The 25,387-nt window shown below is 38.4% G+C and overlaps 1 protein-coding gene across 4 annotated transcripts in view; it reads right to left on the minus strand.

Annotated features, from left to right (window-relative positions):
- The window catches only part of OSBPL9 (oxysterol binding protein like 9), a 58,216-nt gene that overhangs the window by 19,024 nt on the left and 13,805 nt on the right, over nt 1-25,387 (minus strand). For 2 of the 4 annotated variants that reach the window (XM_083868083.1, XM_083868082.1), the window contains exons 4-6: nt 14,118-14,194; nt 4,622-4,717; nt 2,843-2,890 (exon numbers count right to left, since the gene is read on the minus strand). In XM_083868083.1, the coding sequence (XP_083724209.1) occupies nt 2,843-2,890; nt 4,622-4,717; nt 14,118-14,194 (221 nt within the window). Of the gene's footprint in view, nt 1-2,842; nt 2,891-4,621; nt 4,718-9,633; nt 9,748-11,802; nt 11,891-14,117; nt 14,195-25,387 lie in introns of those variants that run through there. The other 2 variants (XM_083868084.1, XM_083868085.1) reach the window with 2 other exon arrangements.

Consider the following 25,387-nt stretch of genomic DNA (forward strand, 5'->3'; position numbering starts at 1 on the left):
TCTATGACCACCCTGCAAGAACACAGCACACGGAACTTTGATAATTTAGACACTACAAAATTGAAATGAAAACCATAAGCAAGTATGTTGAAGATAAATTCATTACCAATAAAACAAACTAAAACACCCCAAATATTTACTACTAACATTTATCACAATTTTCTCTTTTCATCATCTCTAGTCCTTGAAAACTGATGAAGATAAAATTTTAGTGAGACAGTTCCCCTCGTTCTAGGTAATGAATACATATATTTTCATCTGAAACAGTAATTTCCTGCAGATCTACATTTGTAGAATGCAGATTAACAATTGCAGACTGCAATTTGCTATATTTAATCTAATCAAACTGCAGGCCGCTGCTGAACCTACTCCCTCTACTTGCTGCTCATTACATCTCCTTGACATCTGATTTTTTAGGAAATCACTGAGAAGGCTAATTTTATCTCATCCAACATGATTTTTGCCTCATTCAACAACCATGTGACTACAGAGGGAAGAGTTCAGAGAGGCAGCAGAGGCATGTAGGGGGGGAGCTGACTCATGGTGGAAATCTGCAAGGTGCAACCCAAATCTGTGTGCTCAGCCTTGGATTTACTTCACAAAAAGCACTTGTTTCGAACCAAACAGTTTAAGCAGCCTGCACTTGCCTCCCAAATCCTGTTAAGTAATGTCAGCTTTGTTCCAGCCTGTAAACATGCACCTCTTTGCTGTTCTGATGCTTTTGAGTGCTTCAGTTTTCTTCTCCCTCGTGTGTAGTCAAGATAACTACACAAAACCGAACAGAAAAGCTGTCTTGGAGTTTCCACCAGTAATATTGCTAACCCTGTAAGAAAGCAAGGTCCTGTACCCTCAGATCAGATCACACCCCCTCCTTCCCTTCCTCTGCAATCAGATATAAACATTGAACCCCAGCAGCAGATTCAGCAGAACTGGCAGCACTGCTGGCTGTGCATGATCCCACCATACTCTGCTAGCTGCAACTGCTGCCAGAGCAACAATGCAGCACAGGGAATTCAAGAAAATCCCTGTATTTTCATCAGGCCTACATCTGCACTGTCTTCATCCACACTCAAGAGATGTCTCAGAAGGAAGATATCCAGGAGGATCTTGAGGCATGTCAGAACACCTATAACCTATGTCATCATCTTCAAAAGACCAAATATTCTGTAACTAAAACCCAGCTCATCCAGTGCACTGTGAACTTGCAAAGACAACAGCTCAGGTTTGAAATCCCTGGCCATGAACAGCTGCAGAAGAGCACTCAGCTGGTTAGGGAGCACTTAAATATCCAAAACTTTCTTCCTTGGAGGAAAGAACTATGGGTTTGATGGAAGCACTCTGCAGATCACACTCAGCTCATAATCTGATATCTGAACCATAATTCCATAAACAAATAGGGAAACTGCTAAATACTGTATCAAAAAACCTCTCAGAACAGGAAGAGAGGTGATCAAAAGAGTGCTTTGTCAAGTCTTTTTCATTTTTAATAGAGAATAAATGGAATCTGTAGTAATAGCAATCCTCATCAAGATTTAAAACCAGAGGACGCCAACCTCTTCTAAATGAGCCTCCTCCTTTCTCTATAAAGTCAATCCATCTGTCCCATAGATACCTTGCAGAGATAAATAAAGAAGTCAGCACAACATGTGGGAAGTCTCTAGGTATTAGGAGCACTGTCACAGGAAAAAAGAAAGTACTGCCTGATCTGCAAAGTAGCACCTGGAGGGAGGTCAAAATTGAAGGACAACTCTTCCCAGTAAGACACACTGAAGGAGAAATACAAAATCCTCAGACCTTATTCTTGTGGTCAGTTGTCTACAGATTAAACACTCTGACAGAGATGTACTTCAAAGTTCTTTTAAAAGCCTGTACATGAGAAAGAACTTCCCCAAACACCACCTAACACATCAGGTAAGATGAATAACACTTGAAAGGTCACAACCATTATAAAGAAGTAAAACTAATCAAAGCATCAAAGAGTTTTCAAAACAGGAAACAAACACCAAGAGGACACAGCTTGTCCTCCACAAGAGACACTGAGGGAGGGAATGAGGATGAAATACACCTATCATGAATACTTCATGATAACAAAATTACTGCAGTTGCTGAAGAGAAGCAACTCCTCTGTAATAAACCCTTCATAAGGAATTGCTAAATCCCTCCTTCACACACACAGATTAATACATGAAACCAGCATGACACTTAATGCCAAACTCACACCACCAAAGGTATGTGCCAGCCTTTCTTAAACAGTGCTTGAGCTTGGACCTGCAGAGCTGACTTTGGGATGGAACAGGAGGGGATGCAAAGAACACAAACCATTTAATTGAATTACACCCTTGCTCAAAGAGCAGTGCTCCACACTACATTTCTTCTTCCATACATTCACTTCAGTGAATGAACTGTGCTATTCTCAGACTTCCAGTGTGCCACAGACCTACACAGAATGCAGATTGATTATGTGAAATACATGATTAGGAGTATTTTTTTTTTCCTTTGGAATAGCTTTGTAATTCCTACCAACATTAAACACTCATCCTTATTAAAGATTAAAAAATAGCAAATTTAAGTTAAAATGTTTTCAACACTGTTGGAAGCATTTCAATATATTGGATAGCAGAGGAACAATTATTTCTGACAGACAAACTTTTTTAGTGTTATGATGTCCATTATTACTAATTTTTTTTGGCAACTTAGTCACAACATAACTGCTGTAAGTTATTCAAATTGCTTGAAGTGATTTTGACAACTCAATAAATGTGTACTTAGAATTTCTACTACAGCAAACTGATGCACAACACCACCTGATAAACAAGCAATTTTTAAGACAAAATGTACTTGCTTTTCTCTGTTCATCATCTTTGCAGTTCTGGAGCTTTTCATCAAAGAGCTGAAAGAAAGAGATACTTGTGAAAACACTGAAAGTGCTATTTTTCCATATAAAATCACACAGAAACACCAGTATTTCAAACCCAAAAACGTTTAATAAGTATAAAGTCATACAACCTGGTATTAGGATCCACAGGAGTTTTGGCCTAATATTTTTTTACAGCATTCTTACATCATCCCATTTTACAAGAGACCAAATATCAAAGCTAAGCCTGGTAGAATTCTCAACCATGACTTGAACAAAAAGGTGAGGTTAAGTAACATAACTAAACTCATCAGAACACGTCCAGCTGCCTTTCTTCTATTTCAGCAAAAAACCTTTGGGGCATATGAAGCATTTAATCAAAAGAGCTTTAACTCTCATCAACCCTTCCAGGTACCTTGATTCAGGTACATGATCCAAATCAAACAAGATTTGCAAGCTCTATTTTTGGGGGAATATGTGACTTCCTAACATTAATTTATTTTCTTAAAAGTGGGATATGAGATGTAACAGAACAAAGTGAAACAACCCCTCACTGAAAAGCCTGCACGTGCATTTAACACAAGCTGAGCACAAAGAGTTAGCAGAAGTCTCCAAGGGCACTCTAAGGTGCACCCACAACCATGAAGTTGTTCAAGAAAGAGAAAAGACCACGGGTAATGCTAAAAGTTCATCACATCCACCCTTGTAGCTTAGAGAAGAGGATGTAATTTTTAGGAAGTGAGCTGCAGCTCTTCACTCAACTGCCTGCCTCAAACCTACTCATGTGTTCCCTTTCCCTTGAGGGCTGATTTCTAGTTCTAAATATAGACTGTGATCTTGGTCTCTGTCCATCCCCAAACTGACTCATCTTTCATTATTAATTAATTTCTATCCCCCTCCCCCCAGCTGGCCTGAAATCACAATTAGAAGGTGTAAAAATTCAAATACCTTCTGTCAGTGAAGTGTTGGCTGCAGAGTGGCAGACAAAGACAGCTCCTGATCAAGTCTTTACAGGGCAGCTCTGAATTTTGTTTGCATCTCTTCTGCCTACCTTCATTTTTGTTGCTGTGCTCATCCCCCTCTCCACCCTACCCTCCAACTGAATTTTTGCTGAATACCCCACATGCAATTCTTGCACATAATATCAGGGGAAAAAATCCAACCCAGCAGAACTGAAGCAATTTAACAGCAATTTTAATCTGCTGAGTCATGGGAAAAAGGTGTCCTAAGCAGCAGCAGAAAGTGTTTTTCTCAATAAGGTGAGTACTGAGAGATATGACCTCAGTGTTCCTCACATTCCCATCTATTCTTAAAATACAAAGTTTAAAAGAGCTGTATTGTACAACATTCCTACAGAATGTTTTCACTCAAGGACAAAGCATGGATTATCTACCACCACTGCAACAAAGTCTGAAACTATCTGCAACTGAAGTTACACATCACTTGACAAAACTGTCTTCAGACAGATTCTAAAATGCTATGAGCAACACAATGATTTAATTATGTCTTAGAATGAAACTAAATGTATTTATCCTTGCCATTTTCATAAAGATTTTATATGAAACAGAATCTTTCAGCCATTGTAAACTATTTTATATAAATCTGCTTGAGATATTCTAATTTTTAACTCCATTTTAACAATCCTAAGCAAAAGGCATTTTTCATCTTGACTGACTCTCTGTGTTGAGCTTCCTTTCAAGCTGGCCTTGAAATTCAGCCTGGCAAACAGACCCTCAACACAGTAAATGTAGGATTTAGTTACCATACCTTCAACTGGTCTATCAAGATCTGTAAGTAAGCATCAGCCTCAGTAAGTTTCTTGTCAAAATCATGAACGCTGGGAACAAATCCTGAATCCACACCCTAGAAATAAATAAACAAATAAAAATGAAATATTTAATTACTGCTTCAGAGGAGAAAAAAAATATACAACAACAATATGATTTTGCCTGCCATCTGACTGAGAAAATGCTGCCTTGCCTCTCATCCTGCCACGTGCAAACACAGGCACATAGCTGAACACATTTGGCTTCTATTTGCAGCTAAATCAGTAGCAGTAAATTGCTCCACATTTTCAGAGGGGGTATAATCATCAAACACCAGAGTATTTCATTACTTATGATTGAACAAATCCTCTTAAATTACACTGATTAAAGCTTCTTTATAAAATATAAAGGAGAATTCACATTTTTCTGAAGACTGTCTTGTGATCCCATATCTTTACATTTCAGCTAGGGAAGCCCAAATCATGCCCAATGGGATAATTGCACTTTTCACACTTCAGACAGTATTGCTCAACTCACAGCTCCCTAGCTAAGAACTAAATCTTTTCTTAAAGACCTTTGATCGGAAAAGTTCAAAGTTATTAGTCCTGGTTGCCCTGGTTCCTTTACAGCTGTAATGATTTGCATCCTTGTCACTGTATCTGAATTTTGACATTTTGTTGCACCCACACCACCAAGGACAATGTATCAGTGCAATGAGGATTATTACTTTTATATTTCCTTGCTTGGAAACTTGTTTCTCCTAATAATATAACATCCAGAGCACACTTCTGTATACAACATAATCCCCATCTTTAAACTGATAAACCATTGATTTAAAGACCCAAACAAATTCCCACTGGGATACCACATCTTTAACTAGAGGAAAGAAAAGAAAGGATTCTTGATTACTTCTGCCTTTGTGCACATATGCTATTCAAACACCTCAAAGGTTTATGTAATACCTTTCATGCAAATAGAACTGCAAAATAAATACTGAAGCACACCCAGTTGGAAAAATTGTACACTGTAAGATAAACATATACAGGGGGAAAAATGCATGAAGGATAAAGAAGCAAACATCAGTTATAGGAGAATATAATCCTGAGAACATCACAGCAGTGACAACTCTGCTACCAGCCTCAATATTTTCACCTGTATTCACATTGATCTCAAACAGGAGAGCATCAAACTCTTATGAAACCATCAACTGCTGTTCGAACTGCTGAGGATCTCAAGAGTCTGAGCATGTAAAGATGAACCAGTGGGGGAAAACATTTTGCATGGAGGAAGATGGGCAATCTGGATTTGTAAAATTCCACACTAGTGTAATGTTTTCTTTGGCATTGTTTGCTCTTCAGAACAGACAATTTATCTTATTTTTATATGACACTGGGCCATCATAGTAAGAGTTTTATTGATGGCTCTTTAGAAATGTGAGCACTTTCGTGCAGTAGTGGAATGACTTGCACAGTATCACACACAGCCTAAAACATAAACCCATTTACTGGCTGTAGAAAATATTATTCTTTACTCATTTGCTACAGATGGGCATGCAGATCTTGACAACAGCTCTACAGGAGTAAATCTATCCATACTGATGGGTTTGTAATCAAAAAAGATACTCCATCTGTATTAGACAATCAACACCAGTCACATTTAGAAGCAATGAGAAGGGAGGAGAGGAGGAGGAGATGAGAAAAAAATAAACCATTTTGACTATGACAAAAAATAAATACAAAAAGCACTGAGTGTAACAGGTTATCAAAAAAAACAACAACTAACAGGCAGAAGGGAGAGCGCTCTCAACCAACTGAGCAACTTTTGATACTCCCTCAAATTAGTTTAAATTACACTGAAACTACACCTGAAATCATGTGAAATTAGTATTCAATTTCTTTGTTGAAAATGGAATTGTCTGTACAGCTATCAGTCAACCTTATCAGTTCAGCAAATGGTCCTGCAAGCTCAGTTAAAAATTCTGGAGGTCAGGTTTCATATACCAAACCACATGAACAACACAGGAAATTTCTGCTGAAGACACCATACACAGAAATATAGTTTACAGTGCATGTTATCTGTATGCTGCATCAAAATGCTGATTTTTATTTCAGTCCTCACTCTATGACTATTAATATGTAGCTATCTGATATTTTTAGTGGTGGCTTAAAGATAAAATGCCATTCTTAAATTTCAAGCTCTTAGAACTAAGGGAAAAGCTGATCAAAACATTCAGTGTTACAACTGAGCAGACACCCACACACAACACAGAGTGAAAATTGTAACCTAAGAAGTTCTATTAGAAAATTAAAACTTCAAACAATGCAAAGAGAAAGCCATAAAACCAGGTATAGTGTCAAGCTGAACGTAACAGAGATGAAACATGAGAATAATTTTTCAAAGCGCAGGTACTTAAAGCTGCAGCACCTCACTGGTTTGCTCTTGGGGAAAGACAAAATTTGATAATCTTCTCAGTAAATTTATTAGTCTGTGTTATACAAGATTAGGTTAACAATTTAAGTTCTCACATAGATTTAGAATTGAAAACCAGAAGATGTTTGGAAAAGTTGAGCAATACCATAGAAAAAACCAGCCTGCATAAATAGCAAACAAAATTAATCAGTATTTCAAACTCAGCAGTAATTTAGAAAGAGGAGACATAAGAAGTGTAGATTTGCATAATAAATACTTATTTCTTGATTTTCTGGTCACTCAAAGCCACAGTAAAGGTAAAATGGGGACCCTTTCTCTCCTTCCCTGCCATGAAGGAAATGAGGCTTCAAAAGAAACAGGTGAGCAGAGTCACCAGAATGGCATTTAACAGCTTGGTAAACTTGTACATTAGGAATCGGCACATCTCAATGAGCAATCAAATTTTTATAAGGAACTTGTAAAATACTCTGCTCACCTATTCACAGGCTGACAAAACAGGTTGCCTGCAGATATGGCTGAACCTCCACCCATGAAGGGCAGAGCTCCAAACTCTGGATTTGACCTTTGACAACCTGATCTAAAGCACGAGTTTGCCTTGCAGCGAGAAGGTGCTTGGGACAGGTGATTTCCAGAGGTCTTCTCCAGCTGAAGTCATCCTGTGATTCTAAAATAAGTATCTTCAAATTGTAGAGAAGAACAGGAATACAGACCACTTGTGATCTTCAGAAATACACTGACTCAATCTTACTGTCAGTACCTATCTGAAGTAGTATAATTTGTTTTTCCATTGAGTAACTACATCTATTTGTAAGTAAACTTTATTAATTTCAAATAAACACTCTGTGCTCATGAAAGTTTAAAAGAATTAACAGATGAAATAGCTGCAGAAACAAGTAATTTAAAAAATGTTATTCTGCCCACCATCTCCCAAACCAAGAAGTTTGGTGTCAAAACAAGTTGTTTGATGTCTGACTGCTCCCCAGCAAGAAAACCATACTGACAGGAACTCTAGAGAAAAGAGAAAAAGGTACCATAGCATTCTTTCCCTCATCCTCCCACAACTTCTGGAATGTCTCTGCCCTTCAGGAGACAGCAAAAGCTCAAGCCCAGCCTCTCCAGGGCACATCTCAATGCCAGAGTTTGCAGGAGGAGGCAGGGCCCAGCAGCACCGAGCACTCTGAGGTGTCCCAGTGGGATCTCTGTGATCCCCAGTGATGTGGAGTGACCAGACCAGACCACTGGTTTTCCTAGGAAAGGGTTTCCATGCCAGTCTCAAGTGGAGTAAACAATTCACATGCTAACATTTCTTGCAAAATTATTCCCTTCATACACAACCCTTTCTTTTTGGAGAAGGTAAACAGAAGGGCAATAACAAAACATAACCTAATTAAAAATACATATTATGAGCCTTATTTTCACTAGAGAACTCCTAGCATCAAGGGAATTTCATGTTGTTTCCTTGTCCTCCAAACTGGAAGTCACACATATCTTTAATGCATTTGTATTCAAAACTTGTCCAGGCTGAGAAGTAATTCAGCCTAATTTAAACCAGTTCTTTCAAATTCGGATGGGATGAAAAGATTGCATCATCCTTAGAAGAAGCACACCAGAAAAATTCAACTATATTTCTCAAATAAAAGCATTGTAATAATAGCTTTCCTGGGGGAGGAAGACAGAAAGCTGTAGAATTTCTTATCTTTTTGAAGGCATTTCTACATTCTTCATCTAATTAGGATTCCAAATCCAACCAAAAATTCCTGTGTAAGTTAATTTGAAGAAGTGAATGCTTTCCTTTCATCCACAGTATCTCATCAGAAGCACATCCCCTGCCTATATCACACTTGATTTTGATGAGCTGGACATTGCCTGTAAGGATCACTGATTAAAAAATTGAGGAAAATCAAGACATCAACTTGTAAGCCACTAAACAAGGGCACTTTTGTGGCAAAAACAACCATTTTTTTTCCCTCTGTGAGATTTTTTATGCAATATCTGAAGCTCAGAATGCATCTGAAAACAAATATATGGGTTGTGGAAAGCATATGACCCTTCCCAACAGAATATTGCAATTCTTACAGGAAAAAAAAAAAAAGAAGTTCTACTTTGCAAAACACAAAATACTTAGCAAAGACTGTGTAGCTGTAGATACTATCAGATCTTCAAGGAGAACAGAAAGTTCAGAAGACAGAAACACTTACATACTGATGTAAAATTCTGTCTTTCAAGCATAGGTTACAATTCTGAAACCTCAAAAATACTAAGTATATCTTAGAATCCCATTCCTTAATCCTTATAATCTATAATCAGTGCAGATAATACACACGTTCTAGGGTACTCAGACACTATCCTGATTATTTCATTAGCAAAATCTGAAAAGGGCAGCATGCCTGCCAACCCTATGCCCTCCCACCAGCACTTGAAAAACATCTACACTGGACACAGCCTTCATCTAAAAGCGCCTGGGTTTAGTTTTATGCAAGAATTCTTGACTCATGCTAGAAACAGCACTGAAAAGCCAATAAATAACAATATAATATAGTTTAGAGTGTAATATACTTAACATATAAGACAGTTTTACTCTACCTTGTGTTGTTGCTTGCAGCTTTAGAAAGGTCAGAAAAAATCCCGGTTAATGCGATACTAAGTGAACTACTGCTATCAACATTTCATAAACACTTTGCACCACCATAAATGAATGGGAAACAAATCAGTTCTCCTGCTGTTTACTCTAGCCTTCACTCTGCTCTTTCTTTTGAGTCAGCATAAACATTTACCTTGTCACATAAACAACTCAATGTGGAAACTAATCATGGTTAAAAATAAACTCAGAAAGAGAGAGCAGTAGGAAAAGCAATTTTAAGTTCCAAATTCTACCCTTCTTGCCACACTGCCTCTTCCCTTTTGCTAGGAGAAGTGAGACAGGACTGCTTCCAGCAGCAGCACCAGCTCCTACATTTTGGTGAAGCCATGGTGTAACTCTATGTTTAAGCCATTGTATCTACTCTTCACAGCAGCCAGCACAGAACCACTTATTAAAATCAAGCTTTCTTATAATTTGCTACTTAGGAAGAAAGCATCTTGTTTAAATTATGGAATTTTCAACCTACAAAGCAATTAATTTCCATTTAATTCCTTTCACTTCTATGGTGGTTAGAAATGGCCCACCTTCGTAATTTCAGTTCCTTTGTGTCTACAGAGTTCACTTAGAGGCTGAAGAAGTTGAGTGTAGATCAAATAAGGAAGTTACTGTGGTCCTAAAAGACATGAGCTATCCATTATAACTCATGAGACAATTCCAGAGCCAAATTCCACTGCCCAAAAGCACTTGTAGCACCAGGGTGCTGCCAAGGTGTACTTGACAAGACTGCAAGGAAAGCAGGACAATTGGAAGCACAGCCCTGCCTGAATGGGACTGACTGCTGGCTAACACAAGATGCTGCTGAGGAACTGAAGAAAATGTGAGATAAGTTATCTCCCCACAAATACATGAAACTTTAGCCACAACAGGCCTTCACCCCCGTGCACACCCTTCCCTTTAGGTCCTGGGGGTATGAGGCAACTGCTGTGCTGCCCCTGCAAAGCCACAGGCCTGCTAAATGGCACAATGGTAACAATTTGGGGGGTTAAGGGAAAAAACGCTGGGGGGTTCAGAATGGCATTTCCAGTAGTATCACACCATCTGTTCAATGACTTTTCCACAGACAAAGCTAATAGTAGAACTATTTTTAGCAATAGCTTTAATACAAGTGCATGCAAAACCACAGCACACTTCAGTTTCAGAATTCAAACAAATCAGGCTTCAAGTGTATCTGAAACGTTTCCTCCCTATTGTTGGTTCCTTTGGATAAAACATTACTAATTGTCAGCCCTCTGGACAGTTTGGGTCCCTTTACACATTCTATGTATTTATGACTCAGTTCCTTGTCTGCAGCTCATTTTAGGCTTGGAAAAAGTGTGTTTTATTCTGTGTTTCAAAAACACTTCCACTACAAAAATGTGAAGGACAACACAGCAGAACATTTAGGCAAAAATAAAACCAGCAAGATTTAATCAGACTAGAGAACACAGAGACACCACTTCACCTTTCCACCTCGCATTAACTCGTAATCCTTCCTGATTTGGTTCACACAACACACGAACCACCTGGGGTTTGGTACAGTTTCTCACAGCTCAGATGAGTTTTTAGTACAGAGAAGTTAACTTTAAGTCTGACTTTGAAACCTGAACACTCCTGTATGAGCACAGGCACTGAAAGCAGCACGGAAATATGAAAATAAGACTCTGAAAAGATACAACATTTTGGGCAAAACCAGCTGCCTAAAGGTTTTAAGTGACTGTCAACCACATTATTTTGTTACTGACAGAAACTAAGAACCTAAGAAAACGCCTTTACAGAAAATAATCCCAGCCGCGGCACTCAGACCCCGCCATCCCGCTGAGCCAATAATCCCCCAAAGAACCGGGTTGACTGTTTTGCCCGACGGAAAAGGAAAGCGAAAGAACATCAAGTGGATGAAAGCGCCGTTTTGTTCAAAGGCTCTTGAAGCCAAGGCGTGTCTGTGTATCCGGACAGCAGCATCCCTCCCTGCGGGCGCGCAGGACCTGCCAGCACGGAGCTCGCGGCTGCCCGGAGATGGAGCCGGGCGGGGCAGCGCCAGCTCCGCCACCAAGGGCAGGGACTCGCTGCCAGCTCGGGGCTGCCCCCAGGGTCACCCGCAGCCCCCTGACCCTCCCCTCCCGCCCCGTACTCACACCGGCCATCCCTCGGTGCTACGAGAGGAGAGGAGTGGAGCGGAGAGCGGGGCTGGCCGCCCGCCCGCCGGGCCCCGGCAGCGCCGCCTCCAGCGGGGCGGGGAGGGGCGGGATGCGGAGGGCAGGACCCCCCGGCCGCGGCCCCGCAGAGCGCGTCACCAACAAGGCCAACGGAGATTGGAGCGGGGGCGGCCCGGCCCCGAGAGCCGCGGCCAGGGGAGGGAGGGAGAGAGGGGGGAAGCCCAGCACGGCCTGGCCGGCCATGGAGGCGCGGGGATGTTTCTGCCCGCGTTCATCCCCCGAAAGTTGGGCCCCTGTTCGCTCCGCCCGCACGTCCCAGCGGTGAGGGCGAGCAGAGTGAACACCGCACTTCCTAAGCCGTGAAAGAAAGGGGTTTGGCAAGGAGGTACAGTCGTGTTTCAGTCTTAAATCAGTGCCCGCTCAGCAGCTCCAGTGGCAAACCTTATCGATTCCTGAACTGAACTCTCCACCGGCTTCACAAACAGGGGCCAGAGGCTGAAAGGTTACATGACCCACTGGAGGAGGTTCTTGAAAATGAGTGGTGAGCACACAGCAGTGGCCCATAAAGTATTACATACAATGGTGAACATATTTATAAGGATGGAGGATATTTCAATTCTGTGTTTTAATTACTCCCTCAAACATTACTAGATAAATTACTAACTTGTGGGGTTTTTTGTTTTGTTTTTTCTCCTAAATATGCCTTACTTGCTTGAAAAACTCCAGGAACATGAACAGTTATGTAATGGGAAACAGTTCCATTATTAACTGCTATCATGAAATCTATTTCTGCCAATATAACTACACTCACAATTTCTAGAGAGCATGAAACTCTACATTTTGATAAATTCAATGTATATTCTGGTGTTGACTCTGTATCTCTATGTCATAAAAAGTCTTCCAGGTGGAGAAAACAGCACAGATTCCTTTCAGACCCTTCATTTCAGACCCTAAATAGGACCACTCGCATTACCCTATTCACTTTCTAAGCTGAGGATGGGGAAAGAGGCATCCCTTGGAGGGAGCTCAGCCATTCCTCATCCACATATTGTTCCTGGGGTAATCCCTGTCTCCTCACATCCACTGCAGAGCAGGGTCCTTCAGCCCTTGCTCAGCCACTGTGTCCAGATGGAGAGATTATTTCTAACATGCCCATGGCATGGTAGGAGGGGTAAAAAGCTGGTTGTCAAATGGGAATTTTTATCCAGGGATCTGCTATTCCCTAGAAAATTTGTAGTGGTCTTTAGTAGATGTAATAAGGTTGAAACTCACTGTCTAACAGGCAAATTGACTGAGATACGACAAGTGTCTAAAGTTGGATGGGTCAAATTCAGGCCTGTTCTAACTCTTTAGATTGGGCAAATGTGATCTAAATGAGTCTTCATAAGCTTCTCTTTATGTGATATTAGAGATTTTACTCTATCTTTCTTCACACTGAATCAAATGTTAAGAGACCTAATTCTCTTGCCATACTGCAAAAGCACAACCAAAGCTTTATTCAACAAACACCTGCTTTAAGATTTCTACACTGGCACCAGATACCTATGTGGAACAAACCAAATCCCTTTCATGAGAGTTCGGGATTCTCTCCAGGGCAAAAATATAAACGTTCAGCAAGTTTTATAGACATGTCCAGCTCTAGAGTATCACCAGAAAGTGATCTTAGATCATAGAACCACAGAGTATCCAGAGCTGGAAGTGACCCACAAGGATGACAGAGTCCAGCTCCTGGAATTAGGTAACTAAAGCTAAGAACCATCTTCAATCCAACCATCTGTCTCTACAACCAGAAAACCACTGATACCCAGCTTACAAAGTGATATCCAGCTTCAAACAAGCTATTTACCATTTTTGTCATCCAGAAAGAGGTCCAATACTGCTGCCTCATTTAAATTTCCAAATTAGGTGGCATACAAGCACACAAGAGGCTTGACCCAAAAAGGACTCTAAGTTTTAAACAACAAAAAAAACCCCAATAAAAATCCAAATTAAATATACAACAATAAAGCAAGAACCTTACCATAAATATACATTATAAATAAATATGAGCTAATGATAACTATATTTATTATAAATATGAGTTAATTAAGAAAAGTCTCATTCTGACTTTTCATTATGGTAGGACAAGAAGAATGAGACTCAAACCTAAAGAGATGTTTTACTATATCCAATTGTATAGGCTATAGAACAGCCAGATATTATACAGGATGTGATGGATATTAGCAGTCATGCCACTGTATTTCATTGTTTTGAAAAAAAAAGTAAAACAAGTGCAACCTGAAAGTGAAACTTGCCTGAAGTTGGAGGGTATGGCGGAGGATGGTGTCCTCTAAAGCGTGGATCCACTTCTCTCTCTCATCTGCGTCTCGAGCTGAAAAAGTAGTCAAAAGATATTGTTAAATTACATACAGTCTTATATACTAAAAGGCATAGACAAACAGATCTGATGTTCACACTAAATATGGAAATTAACCATACTGTCTTTGTTAATCACCAAGCACAGAATTCCACAGTTGTCTTGATATCCTGTCTCTTCTGTGGTTACAGCTCTGTCCTTTGTCCAGCTTTAGAGAACTCATACAAAGAGACTTTGCACAGATATTCCTCTTAATTCATTAAGTAATTTTTAAATTTTCTTATTTAAAAGAAAATAATCTGTAATAAATTATCCAGTAATTCTACTTCAGTGTGGACATAGTAACTTTCAGGTATGGATTCATAATACAGGACAAACGGCCCTAACAGGTCACTGGTGTGAATAATGAAGCACAAAGAATAATCTTAAATATACGACAAACATTAAGAAGAAAATCCTACTCTAAAACTGCTTTCTTTCCCCCCTACCTACCCCCAGTACAGACATGCCACTTTTACTTCACTAGCCTGAAAGAGTTCCTTGCTGTGCTCTAGGAATACTTAAAAAACAGAAGAGCAGAGTCAGTGGACTCCAGGTAAAGAAAAAAGGGAAAATTCCAGAGTCATTAAATAGCCTGTAAACAAAGTGGCCTGTAAATGCATTGAGAATAGTTATTAACAATTGTTTCTAGTTCCTCATTCAAATGGAAGATATTTTAAAAAAAAGGAAGCCTGCTAAAAGCAAGGACAGCTTACAGTGAGCTAGCACCTATTATGAATCAGCGAGCTGATATTTCTATCTCACTTACTTTTAAGGAGTTCAGAGGAAATATCCTTAGGTTATACTGAAATGTATTCTTTGTTTCAATGTTCCTTTTCTCACCCTTTAGTTTGCACTGCTTTTATTTTCTGGAATTCTGCAGCTTGAACCCATCAGTAATTTTAAAATGCCCCAAGTCTTCTGAATATGTAGATTTTTCTAAACTCCCCCAAAATAACCCTACCAATTTAAAGATAAGCATACTACACTGTTAACTTCAGCATATATACACTAATTATGTCAATTTAATAAAACCATCAGGAAAGAACTGACAATGTATGTGTTTGGGAGAAATAATTATGAACGTCCTTTTAATACATAAACTTGCTCAGAGCCTAAGTGATGAGGTGGCCTCACAAAATGGTGGGGCAAAACTTTCACTACACAAAAGGTAAAAGACTGAATTCTATCTAGTCTTTTTTTCATAAAAATAAACATTTTTCCAATCTACTACAAGTTTACTTACTCATTGTTCTTTTAAAATTGTAGAGTATGATCAATTGCCATAGGAATTTTGGCCACAATACCATTAACCTGAACAAATTCAAACTAGACTTAAGGGAAAGTGGCTACCAAAACGCTTTCAGATGCACAGAGAAAGCCACAGAGAAAGAGGAAGAAGTGAAAGTAATTAAATGTTACTCAGAACAGCAGGTGATTTTCCTGCAGGAAATGCAGCAAGTATTAAAAAGCTGGATATGCCATTGAGATACACTCAACAGCTCATTAGAAAGAACTTCTAACTCACAGGACTCTTCTTACTGGTGATCCATATTTTAATTGAGAAGCTGAAGCAGGCACTGAGGACAAGTTTATAATGCAGTGAAAGCAGACAGGATGGACGGACAGAGGCCCTGGGAACTCTGTCCAGTGGCTGCATTACACTAAACACATTTTGCAACATGCAAATTACAGTTTTTCTTTTCACATTCCATACACACATACACATACAAACACTGTTCTTTTTGCACAGCACAGATTACACTTTAACACTAATTTCAATTACTGAACTAGTCAACTAGAATCAATTTTAATGCTTCTTAGTTTCTTTAGTTCTGCTTACCAAAACCAGACCCTTTGGCTTAGTCCTGCCAGACATATCAATCTAGTTTATTCTTCCTATACCAATCACCACTTAACATATATAGTTACCTGTGTCATTAATCTATCAGTATTTCAAATGTATCAATGGCTTAAATTTTCAAAGGTGTGTCCAAAACAACAGTGGTTAGCATTATTTCAATGTGTGTAAGTTTCTTGGGTTTGTTTTCTGTTTTTCTTGGTATTTTTTAAATCACCATCTTCCAGTCCCAAAAAACATCTTACTGGGAAACTGGGGTACAAGTCACTGAGGAATTTATGGGATACAAATATCCTATGTCGAAGGGTTTTTTCCCACGATTATTTAAACTAAAAAGGAAACAATTAAGCTGCAGACCAGTGAATTAATCCTTGTACTGCAGCAGGATTCCTGTGATCTTCCAAACTGCCAGCAAAAAGAGGTCACAGTATTAGTTAAACACTAATCTCAATATACAGTAGCCCATTAACAAAGGTTATCACATTCTGACTTATATCTGAACCCCCACCAGAAGAGAGGCCTTACAGCAGCAGGGAAGATCTAGAAACCACCCAATCCATGCAGTTCCAAAATGAAACTGACTTTTCCATGCTCATTAATAAACTAAATTTTTGAAACTTCTGCTTCTCCAATGACCCCTTCATAGGTCTTTCTACCAGGGCTCTCTCTCCAGCAGAGGGGGGAAAAAAGCTGTATTTTTTCCTCATATATCAGACATTGCAAAGTTCTGGCATAGCATGATCAATCCTTAGGGAGCACACATGAATCTCATCAATCCTGCTACTTAGAGAAAGTCTCGGGCATGATAAATCCAGGAACACAGCCATGAGAAGACTGCTTACTGCATGGAAACAGAGCATCAAAACCTTTTAAGCACTCTCTGTTCAGGACACTGGTTTAATTTCAGACCATCTATCATCAACAGCAGATCCTCCTGGCTCTCCTCCATAGGCTCTTAAGAAAACCATGGAGAAAACCAGCAGGATGCAGTTTTTAGTAAAGCAAGATGCAAGAAAAGTTATATTAAATCTAATCAAAATGGCTGCTGTGAGATTAGGTGCAAGTAAAAGCTCCCTAATGGTAAAAGCAATTTAGAACTGAACAGCTGCCAAAAGATCACTGATTAAAAAAAAAATAAAAATCAATGGGGGCATTCAAAAAAGAGATTAGTTGACACACTCAGAAAGAATTTATGGGAAAAACCTACACACAATGGTCAGAGATCATTATCTACCCATCTGTAGGGAAAGCTAAATATCCAAGCTGTTTTTCATGTAAAGAAGGCAACTTTGGTCAAAGGAAAAGCTCTAATACCTTTGCACCTAAGAAGTTTATGATGCACACTACCTAATATCCACTCTGCATCTGCAGACGATTTCTTCTGCAGGCAGGACAAGAATTAGTCCTCATTAGTCCTGTGCCTCAACTACCCTAAATCACTCCAACTTTTTCATCATTTGATCAGGCTCCATTTTAAAGTTAATCCCCTCCTCGATTCCTATGTGAAAGCTACTCCAGAATTTGTTTCTGACAAAACATTTGGGATAAGGCAATTCTTATCTAGTCCAAGGAATTACACTGGTGTTGTACTTATACAAAAACAGAGGAGTATTATCTGGTCCCTCCTGGCACAAAACTTCTAAAAAGAGAAGAAGGGCAAGAGAGATAAATGAGTTGCTTTTCCCCAGGCTGCTTCTAGAATAACAATATTACAAAAAACAAACCAGAAACACTGAAGGACACCTGGACATGAGAAATAACTGACACTTAAAAACATAAAGGTGGTTCTTAGTCTGAGGGGTTAATGCAAGAGTTACCTGGTCAGCTGAAAGTCAAATTGTGCTAGAGCATTAACAATCCACAAAAATAGCCAAGCTGTGTCTGCAGTTGAGAGGGCACTAAACAGTGCCTGTGTTTTTCTCTGATTTTAAGTGCTAGAATTCTAATTCAGTTTGTACTGCAATTTAACAGTGAACATTTAAACGTGAAAGAAGCTAAATCCACACAGAGCTGCATAATCACTGCTGTGTGCAAGACACTGGAACCATTAATGGCTGAAACATTGCAATTTACTGTGATTATGTCAGTTAAGCTATTTTTACTTTTTTTTTTTTTTTTTTTTTTTTTTTTTTTTTTTTTTTTTTTTTTTTCTAGTAGAATTAGTATTTATGAGCTAGATTACATACAGTTTGTTCCCATATGCCTAAGCCCTCACTCCTCTGTGTCTGTGGTGCACCCTTTGAAAGACACCTGTATAATTTACTGTGACATCTCAGGCATATCTAAGACAACCACAGGGTACTTAACATGATCACAGTCCTATTTATGACTAGCTCAGAGAAACACACTTGAAAAATATGTCATTCATTACAGAGAATTTTAATATGGGTTTTTTTAATGTGCATTTTTTGTGATCCGTCTGGTTGAGCTTATTCCTCAGATACTTTAACATCAATCTTATACTAACAAAAAAATCTGAACTCTTTCCTAGAGAAGGTCCAAAGAAAGAAAAGCAATTATTTGATCAAAGAGAAAATTATAGAATGAAAAAAATACTAAACACAAGAATTACTGTTTCTACTGAAGAATTTCTGTAATTTCGAAAAATTGTGGTTTAAAACTTTTGTTTTATGAAATAGTCCTTTATCTCTGAACTCCCCAAACTGCTAAATCAGATATGACAGGGATTTAAAAAAGTTCTGTTCAATGAAGATAAGAAGGCAAATGAAATGCAACTACATTAGATGCTCTCAGCCTCTATTAATTTCCCAAATAGAGAATAAATTTTATAATTTAGAGTTCCTATAATATTTACTTTGCTGTGGAGAGATTATATGTGTTTATATAACGTTTACCAAATGTTAAAGTACAGCATAAAACAGATTACTTTTTCCAGCCTAAGCTTGATAGCATCTAAAGATTAGATATAAACAAGTTTAACAACTCTGCTCCACGATACAGCATTTACCCCCAGCATTTCTAGGTCATGCACAGCAGTACTTGGAAGACAGAATACACACAAAATATATCACCTCAGAATCTGCATACTGGTGCTCTTTTTGTGTGTGTTGTGTGTGTGCATCTACATGGGCATTAGGATGAAAGAAAAATCTGAAGAATTAGTGGGAAAAAATTGCTAGATTACTTATAAAAACACCGTACTGTCACAAAGAGAAATGCATATTTTATTTTCATTCACTGTGACCTACTTACAGGCAGAACTCAGTAAGAAGAGTCTATTACACCCACAGAGTCAATAGAGTCAATTATGCAGCCTTTATTCTGACAGAACTTCCACTGATTTGTATGCAAAATTCCTGTATTTTCTCAGCCAAGTGCAGAACTAATGTAGTATCTTTACACACAAATCACAAGATAATAGAGATGAAATCCTGGCTACACTGAGATCGATAGGATTTCTGCCACCACTCTCAATGGAGAGAGATTTTATCAGCAGTGCTCGATAAGGTGGAAAAGTCACGCATCACAGGACTGTTCCATGGCTAAATAAATTGCTATTTAAAGTCACTGAAGGCCTTTCAAACCATAGAAAAACATGCAAGATGAAGCAGGGTTTCATACCAGCCTAGCAAAACACTGTACTTCCACTGCTTACAAATATCTTTCTAACACATGCAGCTCCCACATCTGGCAGTAGATTGAATATTATTTCCTGTATGTCTTAATTTTGGAGTTGTCACAATCATTATTCTCCCTCCTCCTAACCCTCCTCCTGATGCCATTCTCCACCCACACACATAAATCAACCTTTCTTTTGTTCTGCAGGTGTCTGATCTAACCAGCCTGAGTTCCTCATCCCTACAGGAAACTCCTGTGCAGTCACAAGACACAAAGTCATGGCCAAACAAAAGGCATCAAAAGGTCTCCTGTGTACAATGGCTTTGTAAAATTAATCTGTGATCTTGAGAAATCAACTCAACTGTTCTTTTATTGTTACCTAAGCTCAAAAGCATTTTTAGCAAGCTTTATAAGGAGCCCAGGAACAGAGCTTTGTGTGGAAACTTTGTGACAAAGGAAATGCATGATCAATTTCCTCTCTGGAAATCCGTATATAATTTGTAATTTTGTAATTAAACATTTCTGAGTGTGGGACAAATCTCCAAGTATATGGTTTTTCTCTACAGAATAATACTTGAATATTAATAATAGCAACACTAAACAATGCTTCATATGGTATATTCTGTGGAAATGGCTTTTAGAGTATGTTTGCATTTAAATTTAATCACAGAATCACAGAATGGTTTGGAAGATACCTTAAAGATGATCTCATTCCAATACCCTGCCATGGGTAGGGTCACCTTCCACTGTCCCAGATTGCTCAGAGCCCAGTCCAACCTGATCTTGAACACTTCCAGAGACAGGGCAGCCACAGCTTCTCTGGGCAACCTGTGCCAGGGCCTCACCACCCTCACAGGAAAGGATTTTTTCCATTACAGATCCCACTGATAAAGGTCTGAAACTACCAGTTTAAGGTAGAAACTATATTTTGTCTTGAATTGCAAAAAAAAAAAAAAATCCAAAAAAACAAAAATATAACCATTTTCTTAGCCAATAAAATCACTGTCAATTTAACAGGTCAAACTCAAGGTTATTCTCATTTGGAATTTCTTGTTAAAGCAGAAGGAAATGAGTGTTGAACTACTCAGTATCTCTCCCCTCCTTATAAGTGAGACCTTTTCTGGCCATTTTCCCCCTTCCAGAATACTTGCCATGTATCACATACACAGTTGAGAGAAGAGATTCATACTGATGCCAAAAATCACAATTTCTTCCAGAGGAAGAAAAAAAGAAAAAAAAAAAAAATCAACACATCACACAGATACTGCTTCATGGTATTATTTCTTTGCTACTCTCAAGTTTAACACATATTTTGAAATCTGCAGCTTCAACCTTAAAAACAGAAAACTAGGATATGTTTATATATGACTATAACAATTGAGTATGGGAAGTCCCATTAAAAATGGCATAACCAGGGGTTGATTGGAAAACAGAAAATTACAACACAAGGTGCTGCTGGTGCAAGAAGGACCTGCATGAAACAGGAAAAGCACAACCATGCACCATTCCCTGCACTCTGCTCACATGTTCCAACTACTCAAAATACCACTGCAATACATCAAGAGCAAAAAGGAGGCAGAGGGAAGAGAGGGGAAGACAGAAAAATCACTGCAAAAGCTAAACCAAGCTCTGGCTCACAGAGGAACTTGTGCAGTTCATGCCAGTCAGGGGAGGATGAGATGCAGCCCAGACCTGGTCAGGTAAAGGGCGGATGGCAGGAAGCTCAGCTTTACTCTGATCATAGCTGCTCATCCTCCTCTGCAATATAAAAGCACAGTTGAGCATAGCATGGAGGAATTCACTGTTTCAGCATCACCAGAAGCCCAAAAGACCCAGAAAAATGTTAACTTGGGACAAACAATGTTGTCACAGCAGTTTTGTACATCACTGAAGAAACCAGCATAGACCAAGAATTCACACCAAAATCCCTCTCCAGGCAATTTTCAATATCAAATTTAAAAGGCTCTAATTTTTTTTTGTTTTTTAAGGCTGCAATTTATGAATCGTTATTTAAATCAGGTAATGTGATAGATTTAAGTGCCTCTTTCTACCACAAGAACAGTCAGCTTCCTGTCATCTATCTGGTGGACAATGTCAAAGATTTCTAGAAGACTATAAATATTGACTATTTCTGCAAGTAATGTTGAAACACAGGTATAAAACCAATATAATTAATTTTGACACGTAATGCAAATACTTAAAATCTGAAATTCTGACACTGCTGAGCAACTAAGGCCTTTGCAGACCCCAATATATCCTCAATAATAATGCCTCCCACCTTAACAAAAAATCCTTGCTTTTATAACATTATGGCAACCTCCTGCTGGGCATGTCTCCCTTTTTCCTCAGCTGGGATGGTGGGCAGACACAAATCAAGCTACAAAACTGGGAAAGGATGGGAAAAAAGGACAAATCTACCTTTACCAGCTGACAGCTTTCATGTAACAGGAGAATAAGTTGCACAGCAACATTCACGCTTCATTTCTCAGATACTTTTGTGGCAGGAATAGGAAAGGAAAAACAAAAGCTAAAGCAAAATCATCTCAGATCAATGCACTGGACTGCTTCCAATCTTTTCATCCTTTATTGCACAAAACTGATTTGCCTTCCAAGGAACTGTACTGCAGGCTGTAAGAATAAGAGCTGGATTTTCAGGTAGGAATTTAAAAATCCAATTTTTTAAAAAATATGAATTCTTTTTCCTGCATAAAATGTCTGTTTAGTGAAGTATTTCAGTCTAGATAGAAGCTATTATTGCTTCAGGTTAGACAGCAAATCAAATATCAAAAAGAAATACAACAATACCCTTGCCAGAGTCTCTTGAACATCATGTTCCCACTCTTGAATTTAAGTCACAAGCATCCCAGTGAGGAGAAAGAACAGCTAAGTAATATGAAGGATTGAAGAAGTGAATTTCCAAATGGAAAGAGCTTAAAGCTTGGTGATGATACAAAGATGTTAAAAGAAAAACAAACCCAACCCCCACACTGTTTGAAAGTTATGGAACATTTACAACAGGGACATGCACTGCAGCAAGGAAAAATATACTACCAGGAAAAAGCTTCCTGACAGGAAGGTAAATTAAACTGAAAGTATTATCCCAAATGTCTTACAGCAACTTGAATGGATTATTGCATCTAATATGAAAAAACCCATGAGGGAATATTTTAAGATCTGCCTAATTCAAAAGCCTTACAAGCAAGCCATGAAACTGGATATTCAGCATGATCAAACAAGGGCCAGTCAGGAGATAAAATACATTACTTTTATATCTATTTTAAAATTCCTGAGGTCATTCTACCTCCCTTCCCCCTCCAATATGAACAAGCATCAAGATACCTGTACATAACAATAAAATGCAGGAAAAAAAATCTGCTGGGCATTCTGGCAGAGCTTAAAGTCAAGCTGAGAGTAAAAACAAAACATGCTCTGTTTTACTGCCCATATTTATTCAATTAACTTCTGTCCTTTATACCCAGGTAGGGTATAAAGGATATGGATCCCATTTGGGATGTACTCAGCCATCTTTCAAAACCTACAATATCTTTGTAATGCAAAACTTTTTAACTTTTACTGATGTTCAGTACAGGGGTGGCCACTAGGAAGCACAGCTGAGAACAGGAAAGAGGGAGATTGTCACAGGTAGAAACAAAATATGAACTTTTCTTCTGAGAAAGACTCAGAAATTGCCAAAATCCAGTGACAGGCAGATCTTAGTGGGAGATGGTGGTGCTTTGGCACTTTGGAAATTCAGTTACACACATAGACACACATATGGAATCAACTTCCACGTGAGAAGTTGGTCAGACAGTTTTAAATTACTTACTTGCCCCTCATCTCATTACTTCCATCTTTAGAGTGTCAGTCAGATGTGCAATTTTCAGCAACTGACATTAAGAAATAATTAATAATAATGAAGTTTTTCTTTTATTTTTTACAAATTCAAATTCTATCACTGGCTGTCAGCAAGATCTGACTGAGGCACCAATCAGTACTTTAAGTCTGAGTGAATGGAGAGCCTGAAAGAGAATCTGTTCCACTGCAGATGGGACCCCAACTTAGGTCAGGAGATCTTTGAAAGCCTGGATTTTTAAAGTTCTGGTTTTTCCCCAGCTAGGCTCCAGCTTGTTTGAATCCCTGTCTGTCCTTGAGAAAGAAGGAAGGCAGCAAGAAGGAAGGAGGGAAGGAACTGTAATTCCTGCAGTTTTCCCTTGTCCAAGACTTCTTTTGTGAAGGGTGAATGAATTTATAGCTATTTAAGACTATCTTGCAGAATAAAAGCTCTATCTTAATCAGGTATTAAAAGCTAGGAAGGAATTAGGAATTTTGTCTGTTTTCTTGGATTATTCCCAAAATCTGCCCTACATATCCTATGTAGTCTCAGCATACATTTTGTAATATTTACATTATTAACCACTTGCCATTCATGACTGAAAGTAACCTACATTTTGCTTAAGTTAAAACCTGTGTAATACTGAATTAATTTAATATAATGTACAAACATTTGACATAAATATGACAGAGGTTGCAATGAGGTGAGAATGCATTTACAGTGACTGTAAGAACTATATATACAGTTCCACAGAGCTTTTTTTTACACTGAAATATCACAGGACTGGTATCTTACCTGTCTGTATACATTTTTGCATTTAATCCATGTATATTAACACTGTGCTTGTATCATTATAAACTCCTGGGTATCAAGGACATTATTTTCATAATATGCTAATAGAAAATGCATAATACAGAAAATAGTGTACAATATCTTAGTTGTACACTAAAGGAGGACACATAAATCCTGGCCTAATATGAAATGCAGAGAAAGAGAAATTATAAAGCACAAGATGTGACAACATTGCTGTTCAAAAAAATTATCAGTATTACTTAGATGGAACATTACTTATGTCAAATACTATCAGTTTTCTTAAGACATCTGGCTACCCAAAGGAGAATACAGCACATAACAAATCACTGAAAACAAGATGTATTAAAAAAGGTTCATCTTAGTAACTAAAGATTAGAGATTTCTAGATTTACCTGTATCAAGTTCTCAAATATTCAGCAGTATTTAGCTTTGTAGTACTGAAAGACTGCCCTAGTACAGCAATCCACTACTGCATTAGCAATTAGCTTGCATTTTAACAGTTATCCTTGGGAACAGTAGATTTAAGTATTACTGTGAGCTCAGCATTGTGAAGGTACATTTATAAGGCTCAATGCAGTGAAAAGCCAGAGGACAGCAGCAGCATTTAGGAAAAACTACAGCACAAGGAATACAGAAGCCAGTGACAATATGGTGTACAATTAATATTTATCACTAGAAATAGTCTCACAAAAACAATAGTATTGATGATAATTCCCATCTGCAATTCACTGATTTAAAAATATGTACAGTACAATATAAGTTAGAGAATTATTTGAGATTACATAAATTAAAATGACTGCTTAAATGCAAGTGTGCCTCTAGGATATTTACAGTTTCCAGCTCTATACAAAGCAATTATTTAGTCACTGCATTTTAGAAGAAAAGCAAAAGGACTAACAAATGTTAGCTGCATAATATTTTCATATTTTAACACACAGAAAAATGTTAGGATTTTATCCTAATCCCTAGGATTTTAACATTCAGAAAAAGGAAGTTCTCTATTCAATATCAGCACAGTATTTTGTCCTACTGCTGCAGACAAAATAATTTAAGGAGTACATAGCAATCATATAGAGCCTTACCC

Source organism: Zosterops lateralis, assembly GCF_965231275.1.
Source record: "Zosterops lateralis genome assembly, chromosome: 9".
Lineage (NCBI taxonomy): Eukaryota > Metazoa > Chordata > Aves > Passeriformes > Zosteropidae > Zosterops > Zosterops lateralis.